The following is a 17,637-nucleotide window of genomic DNA, read 5'->3' on the forward strand; positions in this document are numbered from 1 at the left end:
AAAGCGAGTATACTTGGCTTCCAACTGCAGCTAATTAGCTACGTAACCTTGGTCTAACCATTTAACCTCTCCAGGCCTGTTTTCTCATTAGCAATCTGAGGACCTTAGACCAAAGAAGGAATTCTTGTATAACATTGTATTACTGTATGACTGTATCATGAAAGGAAAATATCCCCTAGTTAGTAAGATGCATGATAGTTAACTTATTAAGTCATTGAAAAAAAAATAAGTATCACACTTAAAATGGTACAGACCAAGGCTGGGTGGCAGGGAGGATCGCTTGAGGCCAGGAGTTTGAGACCAGCCTGGGCAACACAGCAAGACCCTGTCTCTACAAAAAATAAAATCAGCTGGGTGCCTTGAAGTTCACACCTGTAGTCCCAAAAACTTGGGAGGCAGAGATGGGAGGATCTCTTGAGCTGAGGAGTTCAGGGCTGCAAGTAAAGACCAATCCAATTCTATAATTAACCTCCAGAATGTGCTACTTTTGTGGACGAGAGTAAAATACTCATCTGAGATGCCAATCTCTAAGAGATGAGTGCTGTGTAGGGAGAAATCCTATACACTTGTTCATGAAGGACTCATATTTACTTGTTTATAATACAACATAACACACACAAAAACCATAATACAACATAAACATTGCTAAATCTCTAAATAATGTTTAGTGCCTTCTGACGGAGTCCTCGGATTCTTCTGCAGTGCTAGAAACTACCTATCCAAGTACTCCAACTTCTGACCTATGGGGGAAATTCACTGGCAGTACAGAAGTTAGTATCTAGTGACTCATATAAAACTGAAAGTTCACATTTTGTTTTCTGTCTTTGAGACACCACCAGGCTCGACTAATTTTTTGTTCTTGGGTAGAGACGGGATCTCACTATGTTGCCCAGGCTGGTTTTGAACTCCTGGGTTCAAGCAATCCACCCACTTCAGCCTCCCAAAGTGCTGGGATTACAGGCATGAGCCACCCAACCCAGCCAAAGTTTGCATTTTGAATGACAAATCCCAATGGCTTAGATATCTTTAGTTAAATATGCTAAAAGAGTTCTAAAAGCAAATTCATTTTAATTCACTTTTAATCTTGACCCTTCTAGTAAAAATGAAATTATGATGTAACTTTTTTTTTTTTTTTTTGAGATGGAGTCTTGCTCTGTCGCCCACACTGGGGTGCAGTGGCGTGATCTTGGCTCACTGCAAGCTCCGCCTCCCGGGTTGATGCCATTCTCCTACCTCGGCCTCCCGAGTAGCTGGGACTACAGGCACCCGCCACCACGCCCGGCTAATTTTTTTGTATTTTTAGTAGAGACGGGTTTCACCGTGTTAGCCAGGTTGGTCTCGATCTCTTGACCTTGTGATCTGCCCTCCTCGGCCTCCCAAAGTGCTGGGATTACAGGCGTGAGCCACCGCGCCGGGCCATGATGGAACTCTTAATTAGCATAACAGTGTATACCTTCGTGGAGGCTGGAATTCACTGCTCTAAGGCAAAGACTGGCAAACTTTTTCTGGAAAGAGATACTAAATATTTTAGGCTTTGTGAGTCATACAGTCTCTGTCACAACTCTGCATTGTAGTGCAAAAGTAGCCATAGACAATATGTCAATGAATGAGTATGGCTATGTTCCAATAAAAATTAATTTACAAAACAGGTAGCAGATACAATTTGGACAGCAGTTTTACCAACCCCTGGTTTAAGGCATTAGTGGTTCATTTCATCACCAAATAATATTTGATTGGACAACTAGAGTTCATACAATAAATTATTAGTTGGCAGAAGCAGTTATACAAGCATGAGACTCAAAAGCTTTTTGAAAAATCTAGACTCCAAAGTTCAAGGATCTTTCTTAGAATTCATTATGAGCTGAATTCTGCTTAGTGGCCACAGGCTGGTCAACGCCACCGGTCCACTCTGGACTTACCTAACAGGCTGTGCCGGGGGGCCAGGTATTGATGTGCTGAAGTCTGAAGCAGAGGAGCCAGACTATGAAAGAGGTAAAACGCTCCTGTTTGCTGGGCTTTTTTACATGCATCATCATCTTCCTTCAGTTCAAATAAATACCTGTATTTGGGAAATAATCAAACCATTACAAAACCACCCTTAGTTACCTGTATAGCATTCATCTTTGAGAATGCTGTCACTGCATCCCTCTCTTACCATGATTATTTGCCTTTATTTATTTACAACCTAATTTGCTCAAAAAAGGGTTCGAGGTGGCTATAGATAATCATTCATTCACTCCTTTGTCTTACTGTGTACCTCACCCATACTTCTGTGGTTGCACTACTGGTTTATTTGTTCATTTGTCTGTCTCCTCTGAGAGACTATGATCTCCTTAAGGGGAAGGTATGCTTTACTCAGCTCTGTATCTCTGTAGTTAGCATATTGAATGGCTCGATTCAATAAATATTTATTGAATTGAACTTCAAGGGTAATAAATATTTACTGAATTGAACTTCAAGGTACTCTGCCAATATTACACTGTGAGGCAAGAATTTACATGCAGTGGAGTGAAAGGAAAACAAGTACAGTGATAAAACATCAACCACAAAATACCTAGAGATGGGAACAGACTTTTTCACAGCAGACAAAGAGTAAACACTGTATCTTCAGTGACCCTCATTCAATCTAGGGAAGATAAAGAACAAATTTTACCTTCAATGTACCCTTACTTCAAACATCTAGATCTCATAGTAGATACCATTAACTCCTTATCTCTAGCAAAGGGAGCACCTGGCCGGGCGTGGTAGCTCACACCTGTAATCCCAGCACTTTGGGAGGCTGAGGCAGGTGGATCACGAGGTCAGGAGTTCAAGACCAGCCTGGCCAATATGGTGAAACCCTGTCTCTACTAAAAATACAAAAATTAGCTGGGCATGGTGGCACGCGCCTGTAGTCCCAGCTACTCAGGAGGCTGAGGCCGAAGAATCGCTTGAACATGGGAGGCGAAGGTTGCAGTAAGCAGAGATTGTACCACTGCATTCCAGCCTGGATGACAGAGCGAGACTCCGTCTCAAAAGAAAAAAAGAAAACAAAGGGAGCATTGATGAAACCTATACTTAACCTATTTAATAAGGATAGTATTTTCATTTTCTTTCTTTCTGTTTTGAGACGGAGTCTCACTCTGTCACCCAGGCTGGAGTGCAGTGGCGTGATCTCGGCTGACTGCAGCTTCTGCCTCCCAGGTTCAGGCAATTCTCGTGCCTCAGCCTCCCAAGTACCTGGGATTACAGGCATGCCCCACCATGCCCAGCTAATTTCTGTATTTTAGTAGAGACGGGGTTTCATCATGTTGGCCAGGCTGGTTTCGAACTCCTGACCTCAAGTGATCTGCCCTCGGCCTCCCAAAGTGCTGGGATTACAGGTGTGTGCCACCACACCCAGCTATAGTATTTTCAGTAGCCAAAATGAAAATGTGGAAAAAGGGAACATCCTCCTATTCTTGGTTTCTCAAAAAGAGGCAATAGTAATGGGGTAAGTACCAGGCTTTTCCAGTACCTTCATTAAGGGTGGGCTGAGTCTCTCCCTTCAAATCCTTGTGATCAGCAGGGACAGAATGCAGACTCCCCTGGGGCCTTGGGATTAGCCATTTTTGCCTGTCAAAAGCGCTAAAACAGACGCTCAGGTAAAAACTGGCTTCTTTTGTCAAATGGGAAAAATAGTTTGCAGATATTTCCTGTGGGATCTGAGAACTCGTGTAATACCAGTAGGCAAAGTTTGCTCAACATGAAAATAAAAAGCAAAAAGACAAATGCACCCCAGTGGTATCTTTCAGAACCTACTCTGACTGTGATAAAAGGGGTTACAATGAGCTCTTTATAAATAGAAGACAAAAGAAACCTGATCTTTTAAGACTTGTGATATTTTTAAACTTATTATGAGTCACTGTAGCCTCCTGGGGCAGACTCAATGCATGTCAAAGGAGAGACATGTGTCACTCAGAAGTTACCAAATATAAACAATAGAACAAACACTGCTGCCTTCGTAAAAGAACAGAAAGAGTGGTACAACCTGTACTTGCCCTAATGACCCTAAAAAGCAAAACACCTACAAAAACACCCAGGTTAAGGTCTTAGACCCAGGGCCTCACTGGAACTGGAATTGAGATCCAAAAGTTCCTTACACTCCTCTGGATTGGGAACTCTTATTTTTAAAAATTTATTTTCCCTTTTCAGTTATAATAGCATAGAAATTGCTATGATTATCAAAGTTGAAAATATTTAGATTATTTTAAAACAAACTTTTTCCTTATTTTAACAGTAAAAAATAGTCAATCTTTAATAATCAGAATATACAATTGTCAATTTTTTGAAAAGGAAATCATCAAAATCCCACCACTCAGGGATAATCACTGTTTACACTTTGGAATTCTCTAAGCGATTACTATTATACATCGATACATATATAAGTATATTTAGAATCCATCAAACCTACTAATTTGTAGCCTTTTTTCTTAAACATATGTAAATATTTTCACATCATATTCTTTATTGATAGACTTTTATTCTTTTCTCTCTTTTTTTTTTGAGATGGAGTTTCACTCTTGTTTTCCAGGCTAGAGTGCAGTGGCACGATCTTGGCTCACTGCAACCTCTGCCTCCCGGGTCCAAGTGATTCTCTTGCCTAAGCCTCCCAAGTAGCTGGGATTACAGGTGCCTGCCACCACACCTGGCTAATTTTTGTATTTTTAGTAGAGATGGGGTTTTGCCATGTTGGCCAGGCTGGTCTCGAACTCCTGACCTCAGGTGATCCACCCGTCTCAGCCTCCCAAAGTGCTGGGATTACAGGTGTGAGCTACCGTGCCTGGCCTCATTATTTTTATTCATTCTTAAATAGATTTATTTAATCACTTTAACATACTTAAATTTTAGACTCTATTCAATAATTATGTTAATATTCTTGGCCAGGCGTGGTGGCGTACTCCTGTAATCCCAGCACTTTGGGAGGTCGAGGTGGGTGGATCACAAGGTCAAGAGATCGAGACCATCCTGGCCAACATGGCAAAACCCCATATCAACTAAAAATACAAAAATTAGCTGGGCATGGTGGCGTGTGTCTGTAGTCCCAGCTACTCAGGAGGCTGAGGCAGGAGAATCACTTGAACCCGTGAGGCGGAGGTTGCAGTGAGCCGAGATCATGCCACTGCAGTCCAGCCTGGCAACAGAGCAAGACTCCATCTCAAAAAAAAAAAAAAAAAACTTGTAGTCTGTTAAAGGAGTACACGCAACCTAAATGTCCAACAATATCTGAAACAAGTATCACAATTTTGTTGTTTGTTCACTCTTGTTCATGTAGGATTATATGCTTATGTGCTTCTAAGTTTTTTTTTTCTTTGAGACAGGGTCTCACTCTATCACACAGGCTAGAGTGCAATGACACAATCTTGGCTTATTGCAACTTCCACCTCCCAGGTTCAAGCGACTCTCCCACCTCAGCCTCCTGAGTAGCTGTGACTACAGGTGCACGCCACCATTCCTGGCTAATTTTTGTATTTTTAGTAGAGACAGGGCTTCACCATGCTGGCCAAGCTGGTCTCGAACTCCTGACCTCAAGTGATCTGCCCACCTTGGCTTCCCAAAGTGCTGGGATTACAGGCGTGAGCCACTGCACCCAGCCTTTATATGCCTCTAAATTTTGGAGCTTGATAGGGCTTTATATGTAGGAATCACTGGTTGTGAATGTATACTTCCTAAGGAGTTTTATATTTGTATTCACGTGGTGCCGCGGGGGTATTTTCAGTCCAAGATTACTACTTAAATTCATTTCTTAGGCTGGGCATGGTGGCTCATGCCTATAATCCCAGCACTTTGGGAGGTAAAGGCAGGAGGATTGCTTGAGCCCAGGAGTTTGAGACCAGCCTGGGCAACATAGCAAGACCCTACCTTACAAACAATAAAAAAAAATTAGCCAGGCATGGTGGTGTACAAGTAGCTACGCATGTGATCCTAGCTACTTGGTGGGAGAATTGATTCAGCCTGGGAGGTTGAGGCTGCAGTGAGTTATGATCATACCACTGCACTTCAGCCTGAGTGACAGAGTGAGACTCCATCTCTAAAAAAATAAAAATATATATTTTTTGATGTTTACTGGTTTATTATATAGGATATTACGAAGGATACAAATGAAGAGATGCATTTAGGCCAGGTATGTGGGGGGAGGGTGCAGAGCTTCCATGCCTCCCTGGGTGCGCCACCCTCCAGGAACTTCCATGTGTTCAGCTATCCAGAGGCTCTCTGAACCCTGTCCTTTTGGGTTTTTATGGTGGCTTCGTTACATAGGCATGATTGACAACCATGTAGAAATGTGACTGGACAAAATGGTTATGATTTCATACTAATAGACTGACCGGAAACCCAGCAATGCCTGTCTGTTCAGGTTCTCCTTAGCCTCTCTGTGCAGCCTTCCTTCCTCTGGAGTATGGGGCACAACCCTCTCTGGAATGAGGGTGTTTGGACCCGCAATCAGATTAGAGTCCTGCCATGGGCAGGTAAAAGGAGGACAGGAGAAGGTAAAAGAGATTTTGTTTCCTGAGGCCTGCCCCTGAGGTCTAAAGTGCCCCACATTATAACAAAAGACTGTAATAAGGGCCATAAGAGTTATGAGCCAGAAACCATGGATGAATATATATATATATATACACACACACACATATATACACACACACAAATATAATAATATATAATGTATATATAATAATCATAAAGCTAAACATATATATAAAATCATAATATCACAATAATTTAATGGGCCAAACAGAATAATCAAAGCTCAGGTTGGCTAAAACTCACCGTGTCTTAGTAACATAGGTTGACAGCAGCCTATAGCACCAAAAAAATTTTCTCCTGCAAGCCATTCCACAATACAGGGACATTGTCAGTTCCTTAAAAAAAAAAAAAAAAAAAAAAAAGGAGTTTTGAAAAAAGTCATAATATGAAATTTAAAGTAATGAATTGCCAAGAGGGTTATACTTTAAGCCAGAATGGGATCACTTTGTAATATTAAGGAAAGACAAACTCAATAGGAGTCAGGTGATCTTGTTTCTAAATTGCATTTCTACCCCTAAGTAGCTATGGGATCTCAACATTTCAGTACTTCTTTCATAATCTAGAAAACTGAAACCTGTTCTACCCACCTAGAGTAAGAATGAAGTAGAAGGAATCCTGTAGATAAGAATATATAAAGTCACAACATTAGGAAATTTTTTCAGAAGGCAGCTATGCAAATTCACATGGATCCAAGATATTTTCTATTTTTTTGTAGCTCATTGGGAAAGAAAAAAAATCTGTAACTAAATAATCCATTCTGGCCGAGATGGTCCCTTTAAATTGTATATCAGTATTTTATTCCCCATGAAAAGTTCCTCTCACATTGGCAGTAAAAAAAGTCAAGAATTCATTACAGTTAAATAACCAACCACCCTTTTCACGGTGTCTGAGGAAAGCAAGCTTTGACACTAAATGACCGAGGAACATCTAAAATTTAGTCCTACTTCTTGGTTGCATAATTATGAATCACTGATGATGAATCCTTGGACAGTTTTGGCTACAATCTATGTCCTAGCCATGGGTAAAATATATTTAGCAAATGACATTCAACAAAGTATTTATTGAGTACTGACTTTATTCAGGGTCCCTTAAAGAACACAAAAATGTAAAAGATGAAAATCCCTGCCCTCAAGGAACTCTAGCAGGAGAGAGAAAACAAATATATAGCCAGCTTTCACAGAAACCAGTATGCAATATGTGGGTTGCAAAGCACTCTAGGAGATTATTAAAAGTATTATTCCTACTTTAATAACCCCAAAACTAGTGTGATATACTAGAAAAAATGTATTTAAAGTCATTATTTCTGGCTCATACACCACTCAGAATGTAAACTGGTATGATATTTTTACAGGTTGATTTGGAAATCTCTATTAAAGTGTCAAATAATAAGCCTCTCTTTTTCCTCAGCAATTCCATGTTTAGGAATTTACCCTAGGAAGGAAAGGATATGTACGAGAATGTTAACTGAAAATTATGATAAAATGGATTAATACACGACTTAAGAACAAATAGAAGGGCTGGGTGCGATGGCTCACGCCTGTAATCCCAGCACTTTGGGAGGCCAAGGCGGGCGGATCACCCGAGGTCAGGAGTTCGAGACCAGCCTCACCAACATGGAGAAACCTCATCTCTACTAAAAATACAAAATTAGCTGGGCGTGGTGGCACATGCTTGTAATCCCGCCTACTTGGGAGGCCGAGGCAGGAGAATCGCTTGAACCTAGGAGGCAGAGGTTGCAGTGAGCCGAGATCGCGCCATTGCACTCCAGCCTGGGCAACAAGAGCAAAACGTCGTCTTAAAGAAAAAGAAAAAGAACAAATAGAAAATAATATGACAGTGAAAATATATATATATATAGTAACAGGGAGAGAGACAGAACATATTATTAAGTAAACAAAAAAAGCAAGGAGGAATTGGAGGCAATACTAGTCAAAGTGTACAAAGTTTCAGTTAGGATGAATAAATTCTGGATATCTATTGTACTGTATGGTAACTATAGTTCATAATATATACTTGGAAATTACTAAGAAAGTAGATATTAAATGTTCTCAACACACACAAAAAAAGTGAGGTGATGAATATATTAATTTGCTAGATTTAATCATTTCACAATGTATACCTGTATCAAAACATCACATTGTAAACTATAAGTATATACGTTTTTTGTCAGTTATACCTTAATAAAGCTGGAGAAAAAAACAGGTAACAGTTGGTTAACATAACCTAATTAATTTATAAAGAAAAGGACACAGACATACCAATATACATAAATTATATGTATTTAATTATATTTTTCTTTCTTTTTTTTTGAGACTGAGTTTCGCTCTTGTTGCCCAGGCTGGAGTGCAATGGCGCAATCTCGGCTCACCGCAACCTCCACCTCCCGGGTTCAAGCGATTCTCCTGCCTCAGCCTCTCGAGTAGTTGGGTTTACAGGCATACGCCACCACGCCTAGCTAATTTTGTATTTTTTTTAGTAGAGACGGGGTTTCTCCATGTTGGTCAGGCTGGTCTCGAACTCCCGTCCTCAGGTGATCTGCCTGCCTGGGCCTCCCAAAGTGCTGGGATTACAGGCATGAGCCACCGCCCCCAGCCTTATTTATATTTTTCAAATAACTAGAAATATACATACCAAACTGTTAAGAGTGACTAATTTGGGGGAGTGGGATGAAGATAAACATTGAAAAAGGTGCCTGTAATTTTTATTTTGTTCATTTTTCTGTACTGAAAAAAAATTAGCCATGTGTACTTATTCCTTTTAAGACAAAAGAAAAGCCTAATAAAATAGTAGTTCCTGAGACTAACTGGTTAATGAGGCTACCTCCATGCCACTGTTCCCCAAAACACCTAACCATATTCTGTGAGCCAAAGGGAATTCATTTGGTGAGTTTCTTGGACCTTGGGAACTGCTGCCTGATGTTTTGCCTAGTTTCTGCTACTAAATTAACCTTAGCCAGTTGTAGATTATCATGGCCTGCTGACTCATGAGCTGATGGTCACAGAGCTATTTATGTTTTTAAAAGTACAATGTTTGATAGAGATGAAAGGTAATAGCAGTCTTACCCAACTACTAAATGATAAGGCAAGGTGCTTTAACATTAATAGTTTCTTTGAACCCCCCATAACAAATGATTCACACCTTTCTTATCCTGTTCATCTTTCCAAAAGAAAGATTAATTATAAAGTTCTACAGCGTGACAAAAAAGCCCATCTTGTAGTTAGCCGAGATCGTGCCACTGCACTCCAGCCTGGGCGACAGAGCGAGACTCCGTCTCAAAACAAAACAAAACAAAACAAGCCCATTTTGAATCTAGTGGTTACTTCCACCGTGAAGAGGCCAGGTTGCCTAGTATTTAAGAGTGTTTTTTTTAGGCTGGGCGCGGTGGCTCACGTCTGTAATCCCAGCACTTTGGAAGGCCGAGGTCGGCGGATCACGAGGTCAGGAGATGGAGACCATCCTGGCTAACACGGCGAAACCCCGTCTCTATTAAAAATACAAAAAAAATTGGCTGGGCATGGTGGCGGGCGCCTGTAATCCCAGCTACTCGGGAGGCTGAGGCAGGAGAATGGCATGAACCCAGGAGGCGGAGCTTGCAGTGAGCGCAGATCGCGTCACTGCACTCCAGCCTGGGCGACCGAGTGATACTCCGCCTGTTTTTAGAGTCCATTTCTCCACGACTGGACCTCCATGGGATGGGGAAATATGGAAAACTGAGAAACCACGGGAATACAGCTTTGAAGGTCTCACTGACCTGCTTTATAGTTTGCTTTCTAAAAAATAATTTTCCCCCCTTTAAAAAAAAATAAAAATTAAGGCACAATGTGAGAAGTTAGCAAGTTCCATTTTTAAATGACTCTCCAAAAAAGTATCAGAAAATGATTAGCTGTGGTTACTGAGGTAGCTCCACAGTTATGAGGCAAAACTATGGTTATATCCCTGGTTTCTGCAAAAAGGAAGAGATAAAGCTAAAATGTTAAAATGCTGTGACCACGACCTTTTTTCAAGTTCTGATCATGCGTCCCTGTGAAGTCCTTCCTGCACTTAGAAGCTGAGCAGGTTTCTGTTTCACTGTACTCACTCTGAATTCTTTTCGGGGCACCTTCCTAGTCCTCAGGAATCAGTACAAAAGAGGAAACTCCAAATGTTCACGTTCAACGGCTTCCGTTCCTCGGAGGCACCATTGCTGCTTCTGCCACACTTCCCAGAATCCTCCTAGAGATGCACTCTGGGAATTGTAGTTCAGTTCCCAGGCATGCGGCTGTGTTCTCCAACTGCAAGTTAACCATGATTGTCAAAAGCATGAACATCTAAGATCTTATTACCAAGAGAACTACTGTATCCTTGGAGAAAGTAGATTAGTATTAGATCCATTTTTTAATTAAAAAAAGATAAAGTCATTAAGTCCACCCTCATACAGAGAAGGCATATATTATGAGACTGGGGAGAGGATGAAGTAGGGGTGGGAATCAAATACCTTTCAACCTTAGTATATCTCTAGTTCTTTCTCTGCACACTTTAGAACTAGCTCTAAAATTTCATGAAGTTCTTCCAATTTAAAAGAATGGGACTCTGTATAGTTATGTATAGATATGTTTGAACTTACGGTAGGATTCATTTCTTGATCAGAGGAAGAGCATTCCATTTGACTGGAAGCAGTCTCCTAGCAGTGTGTCCAGAGTTGGTTCCTTCCGGTGGGTTCTTGGTCTTGCTGACTTCAAGAATGAAGCCGCGGAGCTTTCGGTGAGTGTTATAGCTCTTAAAGGTGGCATGGACCCAAAGAGTGAGCAGCAGCAAGATTTATTGTGAAGAGCAAGAGAACAAAGCTTCCACAGCGTGGAAGGGGACCCGAGTAGGTTGCTGCTGCTGTCTGGGGTGCCAGCTTTTATTCCCTTATTTGTCCCTGCCCATGTCCTGTTGAGTGGTCCATTTTACAGAGCACTGATTGGTCCATTTTATGGAGTGCTGATTGGTCCATTTGACAGAGTGCTGATTTGTGCATTTACAATCCTTTAGCTAGACACAGAGTGCTGATTGGTGTGCTTACAATCCTTTAGCTAGACACAGTGCTGATTGGTGCATTTACAATCCTTTAGCTAGACACAGAGTGCTGATTGGTGCGTTTACAATCCTTTAGCTAGACAGCACTGATTGGTGCATTTTTACAGAGTGCTGATTGGTGTGTTTACAGTCCTTTAGCTGGACACAGAGTGCTGATTGGTACATTTCTACAGTGTGCTGATTGGTGCATTTACAATTCTCTGACTAGACAGAAAAGTTCACCAAGTCCCCACTCCACCCAGGAAGTCCAGCTGGCTTCACCTCTCAGCAGAGCTACTTTGGTGCTGCTCTCTTCTCGTTTTAGTACTAAAGTTACTTGCCTATGAGAGAAGACACTTTTTTTTTTTTTGAGAGGGAGTTGCTCTGTCGCTCAGGCTGGAGAGCAGTGGTGCAATCTTGGCTTACTGAAACCTCCTCCTCCAGAGTCAAGCGATTCTCCTGCCTCAGCCTCCCGAGTAGCTGGGATTACAGGTGCACACCACCATGCCTGGCTAATTTTTGTATTTTTAGTAAAGCCAAGGTTTCGCCATGTTGGCCAGGCTGTCTTAAACTTCTGACCTCAAGTGATCCACTCGCCTCGGCCTTCCAAAGTGCTGAGATTACAGGCGTGAGCCACTGCACCCAGCCAAGAGAAGAAGTCCACTCATTCAACCTGTATGTAATGAGTACCCAATGTGCCTAGGACTGTTATAGGGATAGGATACAGCAGGGAACAAAGCATGAAAATCTCTGTCCTCATGTAACTTACATTCTAGAAGGGGAAACAAACGAGTAAATATACAATGTGTCGTGGTTATAAAGCTTAAGAAGAAAAATAAAGCAAGATAAGTAGAGGAATTATTTTGCTATTTTATATAGGATGGTCAGCCTCATTGTTAAGATAATATTTAAACAAAGACCCTGAAGAAGGTGATGAAGAAACCAAGTTTATATCTATGGAAAGAGATTTGTAGACAGAGCAAAATAAGCATACGCAAAGGCCCTGTGGTGGGAGTGTGCCATGCACGTTTGAGGAAAGGCTAGGAAAGAGTATGGTGATCAGAGATGAGATCAGAGTAGTCCGGGCATGGTGGCTCATGCCTGTAATCCCAGCACTTTGGGAGCCCGAGGTGGGCACATCATTTGAGGTCATGAGTTTTAGACCAGCCTGGCCAACATGGTGAAACCCTACTAAAAATACAAAATTAAGCCAGGTTTGGTGTCGCATACCTGTAGTCCCAGCTACTTGGGAGGCTAAGGCACAAGAATCGCTTGAACCCGAGAGGCAGAGGTTGCAGTGAGCTGATATTGTGCCACTGCACTCCAGCCTGGGTGACAGAGTGAGACATTGTCTCAAAAAAAAAAAAAAAATCAGGTTGGTTCATTATCCTTAAGGAAGACCCAGAAAATTGTAGGGAAACAAGATATAAAGTCAATGGATTCTAAGGAGATGGAGAAACATGCTTAGGGGGAAATTGGGGCTCTAATAATTTAAAAAGTCAAAATAACTATTTTTGTAGTAATTGTTAAGTGCTATAATAATAAAAATAGCTCAGACTGAGCATTTGCTGCGTTCCAGGCACTATGCTAAGTGTCCCACATATTTGTCGTTAATTCTCACATCCTGTGAAATCCATATTACAATTTGTACTTCAGGCTGCGTGTGGTGGCACATGCCTGTAATCCCAGCACTTTGGGGACTGAAGTGGGAAGATTGCTTGAGTTCAGGAGTTCAAGAAACCAGCCTGAGCAACATGGCAAAACACCATCTCTACAAAAAATACAAAAATTAGCTGGGCATGATGGCATGCACCTGTGGTCCCAGCTACTCAGGAGGCTGAGATAGGAGGATTGCTTGAGCCCAGGAGTGAGCCGAGATCATGCTGCTGCACTCCATCCAGCTTAGTAACAGAGAGACTCTGTCTAAAAAAAAAAAATTGCACGTTACAGATGAGAAAACATAGGCTTAGAAAAATTAAGTAGGTGACGGGGGGTGGCTCACGCCTGTAATCCCAGCACTTTGGGAGGCCAAGGTGGGTGGATCACAAGGTCAGGAGTTTGAGACCAGCCTGGCCAATATGGTGAAACCCCGTCTCTACTAAAAATACAAAAATGAGCCAAGTGTGGTGGCGTGCTCTTGTAGCCCCAGCTACTTGGGAGGCTGAGACAGGAGAATTGCTTGAACCCAGGAGGCGGAGGTTGCAGTGAGCCAAGATTGCGCCATTACATTCCAGCCTGGGCAACAGAGTGAAACTCCATCTCAAAAAAAAAAAGAAAAGTAATTTGTCCATATTTACACAGCTAATCAGTAGAAGTGTTGGGATATTAACCTAAATCTGTCTAAAGAAAGAATCTGTGCTTTTGACCACCATACTATAGACCTGGATTGTATCTCTGACTGGGTTTGAGGTAGAGAAATTGAACATAAATATTGGAAAATATTGGAAGGATGGAAAGAATCCCATGTTCATAAATTGGAAGGCCTAATTTGGTTAAAATGGCATATTCCCCAAACTGATCTACAGATTCAATGCAATTTCTATTAAAATCTCATCTGGCTTTTTTTGCATAAGCAACAAAGGAAAAAATAAGACATTATCAAAATTTTAAGAACTTTTGTGCTACAAACAATATCATGAAGAATATAGAAAGATAACTCAGAATTGGGAAAAATTATTGCAAGACATGTATCTGATAAGGGACTTGTATCTAGAATATATAAAGAACACTTAAACAACACAGTAATAAAAAGATAAACAACCAAATTTTAAAATGAGCAAAGAATCTGAATAGATATGTCTTCAAGGAAGATAGAAAAATGACCCATAAGCACATGAAAAGATTTGCATGGGAAATGCAAATCAAAATCATAATGAGATATCATTTTATACCCAATAGCATAGCTACAATCAAAATGCAGATAATGACAAGGAGTGGTGAGGATGTGGTGGAATTGGAATCTTCATACACAGCTGGTGAGATTGTAAATGGTGCTGCCGCTTTTGAAAACAGTTTGGTGGTTCCTCATAAAGTTAAATATAGAGTTACCAAATGACCCAGCAATTTAACTCCTGGGTTTATATTCCCAAGAGAATTGAAAACAAATGTCCACAAAAACTTGTAAATTAATTTTTGTGAAGCATTATTCACAATATCCAAAAAAAGTACAAACAACCCAAATGACTATCAACTGATAAATGGAGAAGCAAAATGTGGCATATCCAACCATACAATGACATATTTCTGGCAACAAAGAGGAATTATATATACTACAATATGGATAAAGCTTGAAAACATTATGCTAAGTGAAATAATCCAGTCAAAAAAGAGTACATATTGTATTCCTATGAAATGTTCATAACAGGCAAATCTATAGAGACAGAAAGCAGATTAGTGGTCGCCTAGGAATGGGGGCAATTTATATGAAATATACCTAGGGTTGTGATTGCACTTATGTGAAATATTCAGAATAGGCAAATCTGTAAGACAAAAAGTGCCTAGGGATGGGGATGAGGATAGTGTTCAAAGATAATGAGGAGTAACTGCTCATGGAAACAGGATTTTGTTTTTCGTGGGATTTTTTTTTTTTTTTTTTTTTTTTAAGACAGGATCTTGGCCGGGCGCGGTGGCTCACGACTGTAATCCCAGCACTTTGGGAGGTCGAGGCGGGTGGATCACGAGGTCAGGAGCTCAAGACCAGCCTGGCCAACATGCAGAAACCCTGTCTCTACTAAAAGTACAAAAATTAGCTAGGTATGGTGGCGCGTGCCTGTAATCCCAGCTACTCCGGAGGCTGAGGAAGGAGAATTGCTTGAACTGGGACCCGGGAAGCAGAGGTATCAGTGAGCCGAGATCGCGCCACTGCACTCCAGCCTGGGCGACAGTGGGAGACTGTGTCTCAAAAAAAAAAAAAAAAAAAAAAAAAAAAAAAAAAAAAAAAAAAGACAGAGTCTCCCTCTGTCGCCCAGGCTGGAGTGCAATGGCGCAGTTACGGCTCACTGCAGCCTCAATCTCCCAGGCTCAAGTGATCCAGCCTCAGCCTCCCGAGGAGCTGGGAACACAGGCACCCGCCACCAAACCCGGCTACTTTTTTTTTTTCCTGAGACGGAGTCTCGCTCTGTCGCCCAGGCTGGAGAGCAGTGGCGCGATCTCGGCTCACTGCAAGCTCCGCCTCCCGGGTTCACGCCATTCTCCTGCCTCAGCCTCCCGAGTAGCTGGGACTACAGGCGCCTGCCACCGCGCCCGGCTAATTTTTTGTATTTTTAGTAGAGACGGGGTTTCACCATGTTAGCCAGGATAGTCTCGATCTCTTGACCTCGTGATCCGCCCGCCTCGGCCTCCCAAAGTGCTGGGATTACAGGCGTGAGCCACCGCGCCCTGCCAATTTTTGTATTTTTAGTAGTGACAGGGTTTCGCCATGTTGCCCAGGCTGGTCTCAAACTCCTGCCCTCAAGTGATCCACCGGCCTTGGCCTCCCAAAGTGCTGGGATTACAGGCGTGAGCCACCACACCTGGCTTTTGCAAGATTTTTAAAACGGAGTGATGAAAAAATTGTAAAATTGATTGTGGTGATGGTTGCCCTTTTTTTTTTTTTTTTTTTTTTTTTGAGACAGAGTTTTGCTCTGTCTCCAAGGCTAGAGTGCAGTAGGGCGATCTCGGCTCACTACAACCTTCGCCTCCCGGGTTCAAGCAGTTCTCCTGCCTCAGCCTCCCGAGTAGCTGGGACTACAGGTGCCCACCACCACTCCCGGCTAATTTTTTAAATTTTTAGTAGAGATGGGGTTTCACCATGTTGGCCAGGCTGGTCATGAACTCCTGATCTCAACTGATCCACCCACCTTGGCCTCCCAAAGTGCTGGGATTATAGGCGTGAGCCACTGTGCCCGACCAGGTTGCCCAATTCTAATTTTTTTGGCGGGTATTTTTAGTAGAGACAGGGTTTCACCATGTTGGCCAGGATGGTCTCAAACTCCTGTCCTCAAGTGATCCTCCCGCCTTGGCCTCTCAAAGTGCTGGGATTACAGGCGTGAAACACTGCACCTGGCCCAAGTACTGGATCTTATTCGTTGTATTTAACTTTATTTTTGTACCCATTAACCATCCTCATTCTCCACACTGCCACACACACACACACACACACACACACACACACACACGCACGCACTACCCTTCCCAGCCTCTGGTAACCATCATGCTATTCTCTATCTCCATGAGTTCAGTTGTTTTAATTTTTAGCTCCCACAAATGGGTGGGAACATGAGAAGTTTGTCTTTCTGTGCCTGGCTTATTTCACTTAACATAATATCTTCCAGTTCCATCTGTGGTGTTGCAATTGACAGGATCTCATTCTTTTCAAAGGCTGAATAGTACTTCCTTGTATATGTACCACATTTTCTTTATCCTTTTGTCTGTTGATGGACACTTAGGTTCTTTCCAAATCTTGGCTATTATGAATAGTGCTGCAATAAACATGGGAGTGCAGATCTCTCTCTTTTTTTTTTTTTTGAGATGGAGTCTCTCTCTGTCGCCCAGGCTGGAGTGCAGTGGCGCGATCTCAGCTCACTGCAACCTCCACCTCCCAGGTTCAAGCAATTCTCCTGCCTCAGCCTCCCAAGTAGCTGGGACTACAGGTGCCCACCACCACGCCTGGCTAATTTTTGTATTTTTAATAGAGACAGGGTTTCACCATGTAGGCCAGGCTGGTCTCAAACTCCTGACCTCAAGTGATCCACCTGCCTCAACCTCCCAAAGTGCTGGGATTACAGGCATGAGCCACCGTGCCTGGCCAGATATCTCTTTGATGTACTGATTTATTTTCTTTTGGGTTAATATCCAGCAGTAGGATTGCTGGATTATATTAAAATTATAGTCCTATTTTTAGTTTTTTGAGGAACCTTCATCCTGTTCTCCATAGTGGCTGTACTAATTTACATTCCTACCAACGGCGTATGAGAATTCTCCTTTCTCTATATCTTCGCCAGCATTCATTATTGACTGTATTTTGGATAAAAGCTATTTTAACTGGGGTGAGTTGATATCTCGTAGTTTTGATGTGCA

General features: G+C 42.0%; 1 protein-coding gene across 9 annotated transcripts in view; it reads right to left on the bottom strand.

The window, feature by feature from the left end:
* NUDT13 (nudix hydrolase 13) overlaps window positions 1-10,753 on the bottom strand; it is a 40,177-nt gene extending 29,424 nt beyond the window's left edge. For 5 of the 9 annotated variants that reach the window (XM_054521474.2, XM_024252996.3, XM_024252998.3 and 2 more), the window contains exons 1-3: window positions 10,622-10,742; window positions 6,787-6,878; window positions 1,920-2,059 (exon numbers count right to left, since the gene is read on the bottom strand). In XM_054521474.2, coding sequence (XP_054377449.1) covers window positions 1,920-2,059; window positions 6,787-6,869 — 223 coding nt within the window. In that variant the 5' untranslated portion in view covers window positions 6,870-6,878; window positions 10,622-10,742. 9 annotated transcript variants of the gene reach the window in all.
* Window positions 10,754-17,637: the final 6,884 nt, after the last annotated feature.

Source organism: Pongo abelii, chromosome 8 (assembly GCF_028885655.2).
Source record: "Pongo abelii isolate AG06213 chromosome 8, NHGRI_mPonAbe1-v2.0_pri, whole genome shotgun sequence".
Lineage (NCBI taxonomy): Eukaryota > Metazoa > Chordata > Mammalia > Primates > Hominidae > Pongo > Pongo abelii.